This window comes from Balaenoptera ricei, chromosome 4 (genome assembly GCF_028023285.1).
Source record: "Balaenoptera ricei isolate mBalRic1 chromosome 4, mBalRic1.hap2, whole genome shotgun sequence".
NCBI classification, from domain to species: domain Eukaryota; kingdom Metazoa; phylum Chordata; class Mammalia; order Artiodactyla; family Balaenopteridae; genus Balaenoptera; species Balaenoptera ricei.
The window spans coordinates 150,470,719-150,482,787 of record NC_082642.1 but is presented as its reverse complement, the minus strand read 5'-3'; the positions used below and the strand labels follow the sequence as shown (position 1 = coordinate 150,482,787).

The 12,069-nt window shown below is 44.6% G+C and overlaps 1 protein-coding gene across 1 annotated transcript; it reads left to right on the top strand.

Moving 5' to 3' along the window:
• The first annotated feature begins 628 nt into the window (after positions 1-628).
• Positions 629-9,842, top strand: ATP5PO (ATP synthase peripheral stalk subunit OSCP). Its single transcript, XM_059921483.1, has 7 exons — positions 629-738; positions 1,937-1,987; positions 2,985-3,095; positions 5,854-5,983; positions 6,702-6,814; positions 9,273-9,359; positions 9,661-9,842. Exons 1-7 carry the CDS (start codon positions 703-705, stop codon positions 9,772-9,774), a joined length of 642 nt encoding a protein of 213 aa, XP_059777466.1. The 5' UTR covers positions 629-702; the 3' UTR covers positions 9,775-9,842.
• Positions 9,843-12,069: the final 2,227 nt, after the last annotated feature.

The window sequence follows — 12,069 nt, the reverse complement described above, 5'->3', positions numbered from 1 at the left end:
GCAGAGAAACTAGCCAAAGCTAGTGTTGGGTTCTCAGTTTCAATGTCACACTTGCTCAAACACCAGTTCTATTTTTAGGTATGGTTCTCAGATAATCACTCTGCCTTACCCAGAAGGAAGTGTTTAAACACCAGAACCTCACGCGTCCGCACAAACCAAGAGGTCAGTGCTGTACTCCGGTGAGATGGGGCGGAGGTGGGATAGAGGTATGCAGGAGCAGTCACGGCCCAGGTACTGGGCACGCAGTGTCCGCTGCTGCAGCTGTAAGGCTCGGGTTTTATATATACATACAGCACGAGGAACTGCACTTGATCACCCTTTAGCGTGGTAGGAAGAAAAGGTAAACACGCTAATGATGCTAGTGATGAATGTGAAATGGAACAAATGCCACCGTACTTATCTAAATGGAAATTTTAAACTAGGGGCAATATATCTATTCTACAATAAGGGTCACTTAGTAACTCTAGAATTTCATTTCCAGGTTGTGTCCGAGCCCACTAGTCCCACCCCCCAGCCCTGTGGGTCCAGCCCTGACCACTCGCTTCTAAGGACTACAACTCCCAGCCTGAGGGAGATGCCTACGCATGCGGCCTGACGACCTACGCCTACATTTCCCAGCAGGCCGAGCGGCTACGCTGACGCACGCGTGCGCTCTTGGTCCCTTCTGCCAGCTCGGGTTTGACCTACAGCCACCAGGAGAAGATGGCCGCGCCGTCAGTGTCCCGGCTCTCCCTGCAGGTGAGAGAACGGAGGTCCTGAAAGCCAGCGGGAGGAGCCCTTCTGGGGTGACTCGTACCAGACCCCTAAGTTCCACGGTTCCAGGCCACAGCTGGGGAGCGTGGCCGCCATTCAAGGTCGCGGGGCCAGGCGAGTGGGGGGCGACGGCAGGCGGCCTGGGCAGCCCCGCTTTCCCCCCCGGGATGCGCGCGGGCCGGTAGGCTTGGGGCTGCGCGTGTCCGACCTTGGCGTCCTCTGAGCACAGCCCCGAGAAGCAGCTGGTTTGAAGGGCACAGGTGAAGGGGGATCTCTCTTTGTCGTGGTGGTGACACCTGGCAGGGGTCACCAGTAATGCTAAGGAGTATTTGTAAAAGCACATTTCGCGTTTTAATAAAAAAGTGAGACCGAAAAGTTAAAGTGACTCGTCCTTGGCTGCTCAGCCAATACGGGGTAGAGCTGAGATTCGAATCCACAGAGTTGGAAAGAAAAATCATGCTCTTTATATTACATGATGCTTTACATATCATGACAGCGTACAGCTTCCGTAAGTTTTCCATAAGCGTTATAAAGTCTTTTAACCCTCACAACCGGTATGGTACACTTAGAGCTGGAATTATCTGAAGGTGACCTGTGCTTTTGCAGGTGCCTTTTAAACTCTGGATTCCAACTCTTGATAGACAAGATACCATCTCAACAATATCAAGATAGTATTTTGATAGACAAGGTACTAGGGCCTGTTCTCACATCAGACGGCTGGAGTACCCAAAGAATTCGTCTGTATTTTCAGATAGCATTTGGATTCTAAGAAGGTCCATCTCTTGCAGATCATGCCTGGAATCCTCCCACTTTTCATTAAAATGATGCTCGAGGGTGGTAATATAAATGTCGAAAATCTTGTTAAATTTTTTTGGAAGACATATTTCACCAAACTTAGTGTTTTCTCTCTCATAGTGGTGTGCTTGCCTCAGCCTATTCCTAGTAAACTAGGAAGTTAGAAGTAGAAAAGCAATTTCCCAAGCAACCTGGAATGAGTCTCAGTGGGGAAATTTACTCCTAGGTAATAAAGAGCGGCTCACGCTCATGTAATCTATGTGATGATACAAGGAAACATGAGAAGCGACTCATCTAGAAGTCACGTTTACTGTTCATTATTGCAGGTTTAAATGCAGAAATCCTTTAAGTAGTCTCATTTGATCTACTTTCTCTTTTTGTTTTGAAGGCGCGATGCTTCAGTACATCTGCAGTCAGGCCGTTTGCCAAGCTTGTGAGGGTATGTCTTTTGTAATTGTAAAGCAGATGAATGTGTGTGCATCAGACAGCAGTACACTTAGGGCATGGATTTTGTATAGTTACCCCTAAACCTTTCTGCATGACTTGTGGTTCCCCACATATGATGGGGGTGGAGGGGCTAGGGGACGGAATAATGTTGAATGCCTGCCGTGGGACAGGCCCATGCATAACCTTTAAGTAGGAGAATTTCTTAAAACCCGATAACAGTGATGGGAGGTAGCTGATCTTCCCATTTTACAAAAAAAGGAAACAGACTTTGGGAAAACTTACCCAAGGTTATTCAGCTTAGTCTTAAAGCTGGACTGAAGCTAAATCTTGCTCATCCAAAGCCTAAGTTTTTCCACTACAATCACACAGCACCACTAAGCATATGTAGTCATACATTGATGGTAGTGTGGTTTTAAAAGCCAGTGGTTCATTGTAAAAAATAATTCAAGCCTCAGGCACTTAGTAAATTGCTAAAGGGCTCCATTAAACTGAACATTTATGGAGGTCTGTAAGGGATATTTGCAGTATTACTCTGAAATGTATAAAAGTATGCTTGTGTGTGTTTCATAAACACCTGTTTTCCTGGTTCTAACATGTTCAAAACTGCCTTCTATCAGTGTTTAAAACCTCCCAAACTTGGAACTAAGTAGTTACTGAATTCAAAGGAATCCTAAGGTCATCTCATAATTAACATTGTTGAATTATAGATAGTTAGAGCGGAAGGGGACTTCAGACACCATGTTTCCTAAACCCCTCGTTTTAAGATGAGAAATTGGAAGCTCACAGATAGAGTGACCTGGCCAAGGAAACATCCCTAATTTCAGAATTGTCATTCAGGGTAGCTCTTTGATGACATATTTAAACTGTTTTGTGCTATAAAAGGTGTATTTTTTTAATTATAAATATTTCTCTCTGCTATTGATACCGTAGTATTGTCTTAACTGATTTTCCTTTTCTCTCCCTGCCCTCCTCCACCCTTTTTTTTAAAGCCACCTGTTCAGGTGTACGGTATCGAAGGTCGCTATGCCACTGCTCTTTATTCTGCTGCATCTAAACAGAATAAACTGGAGCAAGTAGAAAAGGAATTGTTGAGAGTAGCAGTAAGTAGCCTTTCCTGTTCATTACTTATTAAGTTCTCATTGTATATATTTTGCTTAGATATTTGACTGTGCATCCCTAATGAGGTATATCCTAAGAGAAAGAGTTGCAAGGAAAAGGAAAAACATATTTTCTGTAATGATGTTGATAGTAATAATACTGGGTATTATCATTCTGAACCTGTTGTATAATAGGTACAATCTGACGCAGGTAAGGATATTAATATTAGGAACCAAGATTTTGGGCTCAGAGAAGAAATAGAAAATCTAAATTTAAGATGGTAATTTAAGAAACATTGTCATTTCAAAAGAGAATTAAAAAGTCACCTTGAGAATCTTTGCTTGTGTTTCCAGGTATTTCCAAAACAGTCTTTAGAATATATTATGATTTTGTTTAACTGGGAATTTATTTTCCTTATGAAGCCTTTTGTGAGGAGAAAATGAGGAGAGCACGCTGGGCAGCAAAATTAGTGAAGGTGCAAGAGCTTCATGACGATAATAGAGAACTGACAAAGGCCACAAGGCTACAGGGGAAAGTTTATTTTTACGTGTTTTTTAAACATGAAGAGTAAATGAACTGAATTAACAAAAGCCTACAGTGTAACTTAAATAGAAGAATCCTCACTGCAGTTTCCCCTGAGTTTTCTAGTTAACAGGTTACTACACATTTTGTTTCTTCCCCTGCTCCTTTTACAGTAAGTCCCCTACATACGAACGAGTTCCGTTCCAAGAGCACGTTCGTAGGTCCAACAAAATTAGCCTAGGTACCCAGCTAACACAATTGGCTGTATAGCACTGTACTGTAATAGGTTTATAATACTTTTCACACAAATACATAAAAACTAACAAACAAAAAATAGAACATTTTTAACCTTACAGTACAGTACCTTGAAAAGTACAGTAGTGCAGTACAACAGCTGGCATCCAGGGGCTGGCATCGAGTGAACGGGCAAGAAGAGTTACTGACTGGAGGAGGGAGAGGAGGTGGGAGGTGGTAGAGCTGAAGGGTGGTCACCAATAGGAGACGGAGGGCTGCAATGTCACTCACATCCCGGGCTTGAAATAAAGATACTGTACTACTGTACTTTGTACAGTACAGTACTTTCTAGTTCCCACCTCTAGCAGTAAGTTCTGCATTAAAGGAGGGGGATATACAGCTAGTATATAATCTCTCCAGAGAAAGTTGTGCTGTTTTTTTTGATTTTATGTTTTAAGAATCTCTTGTAATTTTTAATCAACTTATTTCTAAAGATTTTTTTTTTTTAATCTTACTGTTTGTTAGAGGGGATAAAACCTTCACAGACTAGTTGTATAGAACAATAAGTCTTGTTCGTTTTTTCAGTTTGAGCTTTTGTGGGAACTTTCGTCCTAACAGACAATAATTTTAGCTCTGTTTTCCTCCCTTCGTCCATCTATCTCTGCAGATAACGCTTTTGGTCTCAGTTGGTACCGTCAACTGTTGTGACGCTCACAGAGTCATACTTACTGTTGGAGACACTCAGGGGACGAGTAGCAGGGGCAGACGGGGTCACACGCAGGCTCTCTGGGCGGCGACGATGACTGCCCGCTGCTCGTCCCACACGCCCGCTTTAGACCTGAGCCCCGGTGTTTGCAAAGGGGCCAGTGGCCTGGCTTGTGGACGCCAGAATTGGGGTTTAATTAAAACTTGAAGTCGGTTAAGACGTGGAGACATACAGAGGAGGCCATTACCTTAAGACTCGTTATAAGAGAAAATCAGCCATTTCTTGGCACTGAGAGGAAAACGTGATGCTGCCCAGTGTCACTAACTGTCCGTGGGTGATGCAGCAAAAACAGATGAGAAACATGAAGAACTGTGTGGTTCCAACTCCGGAATGCTTGTCGTTTGTATAAGCTAGCAGTTTTTATGGAAAAATATTGTTTCTTTGGGGTCGCTCAAGTTGAACTTTTAGCATTAGATGGCAGTGTAGGCAGGCAGCTAGGATCAGAGACAGAAATTGTCCAGGAGCCCAGGAGAGGGTGCTGACAGAGGGGTAGAGGGGCTGATGGAGGCGCATGACTGAAAGACGCCCAAGTGGAAGCGGCCGTTGGTTCGCTGGCGCTCTGGCCGGACGCTCAGGGCAGCAGAGTGCTGGACGCTGCACGCGATCACCGACCAGGCGGTGGTGACGGAACACAGCGGAGACAAAGCTGTGTCTCTCATGGCAGTTGCACTCCCGTCTTTTGGCCGTGTTTCCTCCCAGACTGACTGAGGCTGCTCTGGAGGCCCCAGAGCTCCCGCACGGCGCAGGGTTGGTTCTCCTGAGCTCTCTGAGAGGCAGGACAGAATCCGGGTCAGCCTGAGAGGGAGAGGCCCCTCCGAGGGCAAGGCCAGGAGGCCGCCCGCAGTCAGCACCTCTTGTTAGGTCTACACCTGAGTGTGGGCACCACTAGCGTCCTCTTCGCATGGGAAGAACTAGAGTATTACCCGTAGTAGATGCATTCGAATAGGTGGTGAATTGAATCTTTTGGCTGCTTAGTTTTTCTATAATCTCTCTTGAAAGGCAAAAATAAATTGAAGAAACTTCATTAAAGTGGTTTTAAGTATTTTCAAGAAATACTGTATCCTGTGTAAAATCATCTTAAAAGCAAAGAAAATTTTGTGATTGTAAACTTCTCTTCGTGTGCTTTGCGAGTGCTAATTTTATTCATGAAATATATGATTCATCAGAACGTATGTGTATGGCAGCTAGGATCATTTATGCTCTAAAAAGTTTAAGAAATTATTTTTTGGTACTTTTAGCAAATCGTGAAGGAACCCAAAATGGCTGCTTCTATTATGAATCCTTATGTAAAGCGTTCCATTAAAATGAAAAGCCTAAATGACATTACAGCAAAAGAGAAGTTCTCTCCCCTCACGTCCAACCTGATCAGTAAGTATTAGATCTTTTTTATTGAAGTCACTGAAAATTCTGCTTCTGAAACTGTGATCCATGGGCCAGGAACACCAGCATGACCTGCCTTTCGGCAGTGCAGAATCTTGGTCTCACCCCAACCTGCCAAATCAGAATCTACATCTTAATTGGTTCCCCAAGTGAACTGTTTGGGCATTAAAGTTTGAGGAGCACTGTCTAAAGGATATTAAGATGCAAGAATGTCTGATTGCATAGTTTCAACCCATGGACGAGACCAGTGGGACTCATGCCAAGAAAATGGTTTGTAACCAGTGGCTGTGCCCCTGTCCTTGAAGACATCTGCATTCTTTGGTACATTTGAGTTGCTTTTCAAATCCCATGATCACTCAGAATTCAAAGAAAGCGTGTAGTGAATATAGACAGTGTGTTAATTTCGGGATTTGTGGCCAACACTGGTATCTGTGGCATAAACCTGAAAATCAGATTGCAGGCTGTATCAAGAAATCTATTGCAAATCCATGTAAGACACACACACCCTTACAAATTTAAATCCTTGTTTGTTCAGTCTTTTTTTTTTTGAACATTGAATATTCTTTTTAAATAACAAGTTGCATCTTCTCCATTCACATTCTTAAATGACATTGAATTTTAAGGCCACAAATCTAAGTTTGCGTTCGAGGTGAATATAATGCTTCATGAATGACCTGATTTAAGTGAAATACCTTTACTTTCCCAGATTTGCTTGCTGAAAATGGTCGCTTGAACAATACCGCTGGGGTCATTTCTGCCTTTTCCACCATGATGAGTGCCCACCGGGGAGAAGTGCCTTGCACAGTTGCCACCGCGTCTGTAGGTGACGGGCTGTTGCTGCTGCATTTGCCTTGACGTCCCCTGTGTCACATTTTGCAGAACAAAAAGAAAAAGGCTAAAATCAGGAAATCGGGACAGGCGACTTGGCACTTGGGCGGTTTGCTTCATTTATACCAGCTTCTGTGAACCGCTGCTTTGCAAGGGCCAGCGTGTCTTCTTGGTGCTTCCCTAACCAGTGATTCTTCATAAAGAGTGTAGATTGGGTTAAAAATGTGTCGGGAAATACTGGTTTGTGTTCCATTACAGGTTTAAATTATTTTGTAAATATCACACTAAGTAGTTTACTGAAATGAGTGTCTAATCTTTGGCGGTGGTGAGTGGGAAGGGGTAAGGCAGAAGGGCCCTTTGATCTTACTGACTCGCTGAAGTGGACTGCATTTTGAAACCTACACTATTCTGGGCGCTTTATTTTAATATCAAAGGTCTGTGTGAAGCAGAAGTGTTATTATCTTTATTTTACCCATGAGGAAACTGAAGCCCAGGGGAGTAAGTTGCTTGCTCGAGGTCACAGAATGTGGGCTAGGATTTGAACACAAGCCTCTCTCTCAGAAGCCCGTGTTCCTTAACCTGCACCACCTCCCCAGAATTAATTTTGTTGTTGTTGTCTTAAGTACATATTCTCTTCCCACTGTAGTTCAGTCAAGGTAGGGAAACAGTCTGTGGGGCTTAATTATCAATAGAGCATGGTAGATTTACTTGGGGTACGCAGCCTGACCTCACCTAGATTAATATTTCTAGTGTTTAAAAGATATTCCAACTCTCCAAAAGAGCATAATATCAAGGAGACGTTTTAGCACATAGTACCTATTCGTACATTTGTAGTTCAGTAGTTGGTGTCCCCAAAGCACATACCTGGCTGAGAATCAACACAGCTCATGTTCTCCGGAGCCCACCGTGACTGCACTGGTTCTCCTTGACCACAGAGCTCAGACCAGGCTTCCCTGGCCAGATGGTCACGCCATCCCCATGGCCAAGCACTGGTGCAGGTCATTCTTCAGTGACTCTAAGGACATGATTTTGTAAGTTTCTTAGAACCAACTGATGCTAATGTTTTTGATGTTGAGTCTCCTGGGTAAATAATTTCCACCCTTAAAAAATACATATATACACCTTGATTAATGACTAGGGGCACAGACTTTAGAAATAGACTGATTTCAAATATTGGCACTAGTCCTCACTTGCTGGTGGGACCTTAGGTGAGTTCTTTTTTTTTTTTTAATTAATTTTTATTGGAGTATAGTTGATTTACAGTGTTGTGTTAGTTTCAGGTATACAGCAAGGTGAATCAGTTATACATATATCCACTCTTTTTTAGATTCTATTCCCATATAGGGCATGACAGAGTATTGAGTAGAGTTCCCTGTGCTATACACTAGTTTCTTATTAGTTATCTATTTTTTATACGTATATATATGTATATATGTTTATCCCAGTCTCCCAATTTATCCTTCCTGCCCAGGTGAGTTCTTCTTAACCACCGTGAGCCTCAGTTCTCCCACACGTAAAATGGGAACAATAACTCCTGACCTCCCGGAGTTGTCCAGGTTAAAGGAGGTGGTGGTATAAAATGTCTGGCACACACGGGTGCTTAGCACGCAGCATGTGTCTGAATGGAAGGCGGGCGTATACTTCTTTCTCTAACCTCAGAGCCTCAGCGAATGATTGATGGAGCACTGATAGACTTCCCCACCACCACCCCCCAAAAGATACTGTTGGATCTTTGCAGAGCTTAAAGGCTTCTTTGCTAGCTTTTGGACTCTTGGGTGTGTGGGTTGGGAGGTAGGATTTGTGACAGGTGAAACGCCACTCCTTCAGCAACATTTGCCGTTCTCACCCAATCGGGGGTAAAAGTTGGGGCAAAAAGGAGAGAGCACAGTGTGGATGGTCAGGGCACTTGCTCTGTAGGAACAAGATTACAGAGCTGTACTGACTTCAGGAGCCAGCCGCCTGCCTGGGCTCTCTCTGAGCTGCAGAGAGTGGAGTGGCATGCCAGAGCTCCTGGTACCCGCAGATCCCAGGTCAAACTGCAGCTTTTCATCCAAGGGAATAATAGACTCAGGCTGCACCCGGGGGAGCTGCGCGGAGGAGAGGCCTGCATCCTCAGGCATTATAAACGTCAGGTTTTTCCCCTAATCATTACTTCTAAGTTGTACTGCTAGTACCATGAAGCAGAGATGGGCAGTAAGTGAACCTAACCTCTCAGTGTGAGCTGCCCAGGTGTTCTTGTGAGGCAGGGCCTTTGCACACCCCGACACCAGCATTGATGAGTGACCATTGCGGCACAACTCCAGGATGGGTCCTCAAATATTTAACAGAGGAATTCACAAGGCCTGTCTTGGTGATATGTTGCCAGAGGGATGTTTTTTCTCTCCTTCAACTATAGTACCTTTCTGTTTTGCTTTATCTAAATTTAAAGAATGGTTTTGTCCTTTTTTAGCCTTTAGATGAAGCCACTCTTACCGAATTAAAAACAGTCCTGAAGAGTTTCCTAAGTAAAGGCCAAGTATTGAAATTGGAAGTTAAGGTAGGTTTTTAATTACGTACGGTACGTTTCCTCAGGTTGTTTGACACCTAAAATGGCTATAGAAAGTGGAAAATTAGATTTGATTGTGTAAAAACTTGCCTATAGTGGAACCTTCATATTTATTTTCAATATAAATGATTATTGAGCCCATTCACAATTTGACTTCTGTCATTTTCTAGATACAATTGTTACCGCTTACAGTTATGTAGCGCGTAGACCTTTCAGAGCACTTGTTCATCTTTCTTTTTGATTAATGAAATGTCAATGTGTTTTCACATTTCCAATCTATTTTCTTTCCTAGATTGATCCATCAATCATGGGTGGAATGATTGTCCGTATTGGAGAGAAATATGTTGATATGTCTGCAAAAACCAAGATTCAGAAGCTGAGCAAAGCGATGCGGGCGATTTCCTAAAAGTGTTGATTTCCTAAAAGTGAAAGTTCTTAAACTTGGAGCAACAATAAAATGCTTCCTGAACAGAATATACTATGTTTACTGTCTTTTAAAATGGAAATATAGGGAGCCTTATTTTTATATCTTTCAGGATCCTCTTAGTTTAAAGGTTAAAAGGCCCTTTGGAATTTAGTTTGTGTCGATTATTCTTAGGAATTCATGGAAGCTTGTATCCCTTAGGAAAAAGTTAACCTTTATACCAGGGACTGTTAAGTACTTCATGTATCTTACCTCATTTCCTTTGTCTCCGAGCCCTGAGCCTGCACGTGGAGTTAAGGTAAAGCAAACCGGTTGTCATCTCCAAGTTTCACGTGCTGGGGCCCATCTCTAGCCAGACGCTGAAAGTGGTGCCTGAGCCCACGCTGGCCAGACACCGGCAGCTGCTCCTGCCCCGCTTCTTACAGCTTCTGCAGCACGTGGGCCAGCGCCCGCTGCTGTGCCCCCGGGTCCCGTGTCCGCCGGGTGACCGGGCTGCTCAGAAGGTCTCGAAAGAGGGCCGGGTTGTGCTCACCTGCTTAACTCGAACGAGTACTTCCAGCGTGTGCATTCTGACTTGTCACTTGAGCCCAAAGTGATCTATCCTACAGTCCCACCCTCCACATTATCCTACTTTTAAAGGCAGTAGTGTTTTCTGTAAAAGCTTTCAGACAGATTCTGGCCAAAAAGATGCCTCTAGTCTAGAATCTAGAAAATCTAAAAGCAGTTACTCTGCTAACAAGCATTCATTCCTTCAGCCCCATGAGCACAGAGGTCCCCATCGGAGCTGGGCACTTCGCAAGAGAAGGCAGCAGAATGGCAGCTTTCTCAGCCAGCTGGCTGTCAGAGCTGCTGAGAATGTCCCCTGCACCAAGGAATGGCCAGGAGTGTCTGCACAGAATAGAATCACAGGGGATTTTCTCCCTTCTTGGGAGCAGGTATTCCAGTGGAAGGTACACTGATTGTTAGAAGTCACTGCTCTTTGGGGCTTCCCTGGTGGCGCAGTAGTTAAGGATCCACCTGCCATTGCAGGGGACACGGGTTTGAGCCCCGGTCCAGGAAGATCCCACATGCCGTGGAGCAACTAAGCCCGTGTGCCACAACTACTGAGCCCGCATGCCACAACTACTGAAGCCCACACGCCTAGAGCCCGTGCTCTGCAACAAGAGAAGCCACTGCTCACCACGACTAGAGAAAGCCCGCGTGCAGCAATGAAGACAACGCAGCCAAAAATATAAATAAATACATACATACATACATGCATGCACGCAAGTCCCTGCTGTGTGGCAGAACTTCTGCCCATTGGTCCTGCCAATTAAGGCCTTTCCAGCCAGGCTGAGGGAGCCAAACTCGAAATAAATCTTTTCGCTTCTCTGATAATTACAATTACCCTGAAACTGCCGGAAGAGATACCTCAGACACGTAACCTGGTGTGCATGCAGCCCCCATACTTCAGGTCATAAAATACATCCTGACAGGACTAGAACCTTTGCAGCCACAGTGAATGTGTTACTTCACTGGGATGGTAACCCTTTCCCAGACTGTAGAGTGACCCAGTCGGGAGTAATAACCACTCTACAAAACTCATTCAACAGGAAGTTTCATCAGAGGGGCTAGGACATGCCGTCCGCGGTGAGTCCTGTGATGGTCGCTGCTTTGCTCTCTGCAACAGTAGGCGCGGTGACTCAGAACGCATCTTGGAGCATTTGGGTGGTGTACGTGCAAGCCTCTGCTGTTCCAACCCATGAAGCGTCCCACCTTCGAGGCTTGGTTTCCACCCCTGTAAATGGAAGAAGCAGTAATGCCCACTCCCAGAGTAGCTGCGAGAGTGAAGCAAGATTATGATGAGCTTAGTACCAGGTCTCACAGGTGTAAAGGTGTCAGCAAATGGTGTCGGTTACTGGTCCAAAGGCCTCTGACATCTCTGGGCCATCTGACCTCAGGGGTTAAACACTGCACCTGACAGGTAGTAGTCACTCAAGCAAGGTCATCTGGCAAGTCATTCTGCCTGCCAGAATCTCCTGTCTTCAAGAGTCATTCAGAACTCCTGGTTCCTACTAGATCATTAGGATGACTCGCTCCATCAGTCCTCCAGGGAAGTCTCTCCCCAGTAAAATGCCCTTAATTCTGACATAACACCCCTAATTGAAGGATGCTCTGCAGTTTTCAAAGCCATTTCATGTATATCTTACTTAAGCTTTGTAACAGCCTTGTGGTCCAGGTGGGACAGACATCACCCCACTCTACAAATGAGGAAAGAGATGGAGGGGCCTTAGAGAT

Bases quoted from the DNA above. Each gene is read 5' to 3' on its own strand.
- ATP5PO (XM_059921483.1), top strand. From the start codon at position 703: ATGGCCGCGCCGTCAGTGTCCCGGCTCTCCCTGCAG. The intron at 739-1,936 runs GTGAGAGAACGG...TTTGTTTTGAAG, and splicing joins TGTCCCGGCTCTCCCTGCAG to GCGCGATGCTTCAGTACATC. The intron at 6,815-9,272 runs GTAGGTGACGGG...GTCCTTTTTTAG, and splicing joins GCACAGTTGCCACCGCGTCT to CCTTTAGATGAAGCCACTCT.